The following is a 6554-nucleotide window of genomic DNA, read 5'->3' on the forward strand; positions in this document are numbered from 1 at the left end:
GTGCGTTTTGTCGCATGCATTGCTCTGGTTTGTGAGCGCGAGACCCCGGGGTGGCTCGAAGGAGTCGAGTGGGGGGGGGGGGGGGGGGGGGGGGGCGAGTAAATTTAGATTTTAATTGGATGGGAAACAGCAGTTCGGCGCTAATAAATCATCAATGAAATTTCTTTCAACGCCAACCGATGTCGTACACTATTTTACGAGTGACACTGAAGGACCTCCCTCCGAATGATAGCTTTACTTGACGATGCTGGGGGAAAATCGGTGGCCTACTTTGTAGCGAAAATGCAATGCATATAGCAGTAATATTTTATTATGTCCAAACATTAATTTCTCGCGTGTTTTAAAACACGTTTCGAAGGATCAAGAACGTTGACTCATGCAATCCGACCGACGCTGTAGCTCATGCGAATTTATTTTATCGTTTACTTTCAGCACTCTCTACTGGCAATTCTGGCGGCTAGTTGCTTCGGCCTGGTAGCCTCCTACAAGGACTCGCTGCACGCCTACGCGCCGGAGTATGTAAGTAACTATTGCTCAACACCTAGATCGACCTTGGCCCCAGAGCCCCAGCCTATAACCGTTCATCAAACGTTCATCGAGCGCGTTGAGTCACTAACCGAGTCCATTCCGTGCGGTAATTAGCGCTGCCCGAGAGCGCGATCTCATTAGCTGCCGTTACTTCCACCGGGCGGAATCGATAAATTCGGCACTTTACGGCAAAACCCACACCCGGCGGAGGTCAAGCGAGGCATAAATATGCGATTTACCCTCGGTGCGGTCGTTATCGGGTTGACTTATGAAACTACAATCGACCGGGCTCCGGGTGATGCACTCTGCCATATGCAAAATTAAACTCGTGATTCAAAACGATATCGTTCGGGTTAAGTAATTATTACGTGCATGAAGCCTACTCGACATTCGCTTTTCCTTCAAGCGTTCAATTTTGGTGCTCACAAACATGCTTCAATCTCCCAAAAACTGTTTTGCACCAAAAAGTGGGCATGATTGTATAAACACACTGGTGGCGATAACGAAGCCTACCCCTCGAGGCTGGTTGATCGTAATGAAAATCATCCGGCTGGTAGAGAAACAAAAAACCCCACTCAATCGAGACGCAATTCCGCGAACCCGAGCTCCACTTCATTTCCCACGAAAGGCTTCCCAAAAGATATCGCTACCTTATCGGTCCAAATATAAACTCATTAGCAAGCTCACTCCGAACTGGATTGCGAATGGTACTCAACGATTGCGATAAGTAACAACGACTTATCCCGTCATGGCCGCGGCCAGTCTGCATGCAGTTTGGATTTGCATTGCAAAATTGTAAAGTTTATTTTAAGCCGCATACCACTTTTTTCGACAGACTTGCACTGGCGCCATAAATAAACAGCAAGAATTGTAGCTGAAAAATAAATCACCCTTATCGAAGGCTCACGGTCTGCCAAGTCAAGATTTGCCGGCCAAACCAGTGTGCTGGTTTGGTTTTAGAACGCGTGCGTATCTTATTTTTAGCGTTTAGTAAAAACGGAGTGAGCCGAAACGTACATAAAATCATCGCCTACTTCGGTTGATTAATTAAACGTAACACAGCACGTCCCGTAGCAAAGTAGCAGTACTTAATCAAAATTATCGAACAAGAGGAAATGTCTTATTAATTTTACACACACACACACACACACACACACACACACACACACACACACACACACACACACACAGACAAGTGCACGAGCACCCAAGTCGATGCCGTACTGCAGCTAATAAAATCAACACCGAACCCTGCCATCCCTCGCAACATCTTCCACACCGTGAGCATAAACAAACCCTCCATCCGACGTGTCCTTCTCACGCACGCACGCACGCACTATCGCATCGTAACAAATAAAGCTTTTTATTAGCGTTAGATTTAACATATTTTTCAAATTAAGAAAATTATCATAAACTTCTTATTATCCGATGTGTGCTACGGCACGCGCAACATTGTAACCAAGCAAACCGTTCAAACCGCAACCGGGGCTATGTGCACCTCTCCGCGAATCGTGCGTATGCGTGTCTGTGTGTGTGTGTCATTTGCATGAAAACGCATCGCCAAAAGGCAGCTCGACGGCGGTCGATCTCAAAACGCGAGGGGCAAAAAATGGGCGGTTCAAAGCCGGTGGAGAATTAAATTAGACCAAGTACCGCCGACGAGATACGCCAGGGGTGGCACATTTTCAGGTGCCTCATTGACATGCATTCCGCCGTGATTTGCACGTGATTAATTATGCATGTTTAGCCTGCCACCTGCATGCGGTCGTGCCTTCTTTTCGCGCTACTCTACGACACTTGCTCGTACATCTGTGACATGGTCTAATTATTTTGTATCTGCACCTTTTTTTCTTTCCACAAAACGTTCAGTAGTATCTTCATTGGATTTATGATTAGCTTGTTAGAGCACATGTTTGACATTTGTTGTTTCGTCTACACAACCCAAGGATCGTTTCACAATCTTGGGCAAATGATCTGACAAATGTTTCGGACAAATAATTTTGATCTTTTACCGAAATTCTTACTAATTTTCTTTCTTCCACCTCTTACAGGCACATCCTGCGTACTCCTTCAGCTACGGCGTCAAGGATCTTCACAGTGGCGATGTAAAGTCACAATGGGAAACGCGTGACGATGGCATCGTCAAAGGACACTACAGCGTCGTCGAGCCGGACGGTTCGATCCGCGAGGTGGACTATACGGCCGACTCGAAGACCGGGTTCAACGCGGTGGTGAAAACGCACGGCCCGAACGCACATCCCGTGCGAGACGAACCGTCTTCCTTCGACCAGCACCACCAGCATCACCAGCACTACGACGAGCATCACTCGCAGTCGAAGATCAATCACTTCAGCAAGGGCCAGGACCATCTGATACTGAGCTCCGATCTGCCGCAGCGCGAGAAGGACATCGCGGAGATCAGCGAGAAGAAGCGCCCGATACCGTCGATCCTGGAGCTGAAGCCGCACGTGAACCTCGAGAAGCCGCTGGTAGCGTACAAGCACTACGAACCGCCGAAGACGCTCTACAAGCAGTACGCGTACGACGAGCTGCGGCCGCACGTCACCGTCGAGACGGAGCACAGCCACAAGCACTACATCTCTTCCAGCGACCCGTCGAACTTTTTCTCCGAGGCCGCCGACGCCGAGCAGGATCTGTTCAAGCCAAGCATCCGCATCGAGGAGGTGAAGGCGCCCGACCTGTCCAAGCTGAAGCCCATCTCGCCCGACGTCGACTTTTCGCAGCTCTCCGAGAGCGATCTCGGGCCGTACTACACGAAGGATAGCTACCGGCCGTTCGCGCAGTACAGCAACCACGTGTCGCACCCGGTGACACTGCAGAAGGCCAAGGTGCACACCATCCAGGTGGACACTAAACCGAAGAAGAACCTACTGAAGCCGCTGACCACACCCGGTCTGAAGAACTTCGCCACGCCAACCGTGTACAAATTCGCCGCCCGCAGCGGTCCCCAGACCAGGCCAGACTATGCCAGCTACTTCAAGGCGAAAGCGACCCGCCAAGCCCGCACCGGTCCCGTCCTGTTTCACCCGGACGAGCAGAAGCGGGCCTCACTGCGGATGGTTCAATCGATGCTGTCCCGCCAACCAACTCGCAACTTGCCAGTGTACGCGAGGAACTACGCCTAAGGGACTCGTTCGATGTCCAGGTTCCAGATAGTGCAATAGTAAATCCCTTAGGGTTCTCACCCTAGGGTAGTAAGGAGTGTTCCGCTTGGATGACCAGTGGTATGCTTGGAGTATGACTGGATGATACATTATTTAACTATGGCCCGAACACCAACGGACAGTTGGACTGAGAAAAGGGCATAACCTAATATTCGCTCGCGAACCAACCAGTCTGTGTGTATGTGCTTGTAAACAGTACATTGATTTTATTAGAATATTAGGATCGTTATCTATTTAATAAACATGTTATAAAAACTGCCAAGAGTCAGAGGGAAAGAAAGAAGTATGATATTCAAATGTTTACACCTCAGGATTGATTTTCGGGTAGTTGTCGAAAACGGATTGGAAAATGTAATCCTACCTTGCTTATACAATTAACGAGTATCAGAGAACAATTTAAATCTATGGCTTGGACTAAACAGTCAATACATTTTTTACAGCGTAGATAATTTCCATACAATATGGCGACCAGCAGCGCGATTGAGGTGATCTCTTGCACCCACAATGTGGCTAAGTGAGATCCAATTTCCAGTGCAGAATGGGACAAAGTGCTGATCATAGTAGTATACGCTGGACAAGGTCTACATATAAATACACCATTAGCTTCACCTATTACCATGTCTACCGACGCAAATCAACGCAACCCTTACCGAGAGTGCGGTATACGGAGTCATACGAACCCTACCGCGAACCGGATACGCCACACAAGCACAACGGAACGACTGCAGAAAGTGGATCCATTCCGTCCAGAACACCCCCACGCTCATTCCATCCTCGGAATGTGTCCGTCTAATTATCCCTCTCTTTGCGCACTCCAACCGATCAGTCGTCTCTCGATCGATCGACCTTCGTTTCCGGGGGGGTGGGGGCTTCGCAAAATGCGGAGATAAATTATGGCCGTCGCTTTCTGCGCGATCGACTATGCGGATAACCTTATAATTAACACGCGGCAGCAAGCACTGGACAACCCATCGAAAGGACTACCCAATGCCGGATCTAAATCGAACAGGCAGTCGAGAGCCTACTAAAATGAAAAAATTGACATAGAGTGAGAACGCAGCTGCACGCATTGCTACTTTCCAGACTACCACTTATTATTGGCATTAATGGTCTACATTGCCGATCAGGGGACTTTCAGTTCTAGTCAACCATGATGTCAATAACTTGTGCTTCTTGTGCGTCTTCGCCTTTCCTTGCATTACATTTTATATGACAATCATGGAGACAGCTATGGTGCCAGGGTTAACGATTGAGTTATCGCATCAAAGTGTCGCGGATACCGTGGCAGGTCAAAGATGGAATCAAATAAACGCAATAGTTATAATAATCATTCCGTACTTTGGCTAATCGTTGGCACCAGTGGGGCCTTCATGACATGGGCATAGGAATTCTGTGCACTTATGAATGACGTGTAGCTGATTTTAACAGCCATGCCCAAAGGCAAAATTTTTGGATTTGCTTGGAACCAACTCAAAATTGGACCCACCTTTGAGAATGGAGACCGGTAAAAAACACATGACCCCCGGAAAAGAAGAGCGTTACCTCTAGCGTCTGCACAGTAATTCGAATTTTGTACGCGTTTGCGTCATATTTGGCCCGTTTTAAAGGCCATGTCTCACGGTCAACTTGTGCGATACCAGAACCCGCACGAAAACCGGAGCTCCCTTTGAAACCGGAGATCCGGGGAAAAAAACAGCGCCAAACCCCGAGGTCTGTTTTGTTATCAAAATTTCGTGTGCTGATTTCATCAGCCATGCCTCAGGGTCAACTTATGGTTATTCGGAAGCCGGATAAAAACTGGAGCTACATTTTGAAGCGGAGATCCGGCAGCAGAAGAGTCTGGCAACATCCTGTAGTTCCAGTAATCTCGATGTAACCTTCACATGTAAGCTTAGATTATCGGCTTGCTTTGGGCAACCCTTTTTTCTAGCTTTCTTATGAATACTTGTACCAAGAGTTTAAATTCCGCACAGCTCCCTCCCGTTCTCAAACTCCCGATCAAACAAAACCAAAACAATACAAACGGACTCCTTTCCTGGCGGTTGGATAATGGCCCAACGACCTCCGGTTTCGTCTGGTGGTGGCGTCCAGTCGGCGGATCATTTTTCTTTTTGTTTTACCAGTCCGCGGTTCCCCGTCCTTGACTCCACCAGACTTAAGCCGAGCGAATGCTCCAGTTCCAGATATTCGCACGCCCCAACTTTAGAAGGGAAAGTGGAGTGAACCGAATGTGCAAGGTCACTCAGACGTTACGGCCGTTACGGTAACTTGCGGAACACTGCACTCGGGGCAAGATTTTTCTTTCCGCGAACCGTGGTGAATGAAGAAGGATGAATTGGTGCAAGAAATAACAGGAGTAAGAGCAGCTAGGATAAGGAACCCAACTTAAGTCTGGCAAATCTGGCTGGAACGTGTGTTGCGTGTTTTGGCGGCACCGGCCAAAACGTGACTCAGCCAAGGTGACACGAGACGCCGAACGGAGCTATTCCGGGGCATGTAGCTCCAGTGGCTGGACTTTTTTGAGGTCACCACTTCCAGCAGAATGGTAACGTTTGTGGTAGCGCGCGAAATAATAGTAGGTGGACCCTCGGAAAGAACCTTCTGCGGACGTAATGTCTGCAAGTAGACCAGAGACCATCGAACAACAATCCCAAATGCCACTCAAGGTTCCCCGGCTCGATCGATATCGGATGTCGAAATGTTTGCCGTCGGGAGGGAAACAAAAAGGTAAACATCATAAAACTCGTCTATCCCTACCCACCGATAAACGACACACACGCATTTGTGAAGTGTTGGATTCCAAAAATTGACAACACAATGTCACAGCGAAGCCCGGCGCGG

General features: G+C 48.5%; 1 protein-coding gene across 1 annotated transcript; it reads left to right on the forward strand.

Annotated features, from left to right (window-relative positions):
- The first annotated feature begins 402 nt into the window (after positions 1–402).
- Positions 403–3674, forward strand: LOC131265060 (uncharacterized). The gene is made up of 2 exons (XM_058267321.1): positions 403–519; positions 2580–3674. The coding sequence occupies exons 1-2, from the start codon at positions 403–405 to the stop codon at positions 3672–3674; spliced, it is 1212 nt and encodes a 403-aa protein (XP_058123304.1).
- Positions 3675–6554: the final 2880 nt, after the last annotated feature.

The sequence above is a fragment of the Anopheles coustani genome, chromosome 2 (assembly GCF_943734705.1).
Source record: "Anopheles coustani chromosome 2, idAnoCousDA_361_x.2, whole genome shotgun sequence".
In the NCBI taxonomy this organism is placed as follows: domain Eukaryota; kingdom Metazoa; phylum Arthropoda; class Insecta; order Diptera; family Culicidae; genus Anopheles; species Anopheles coustani.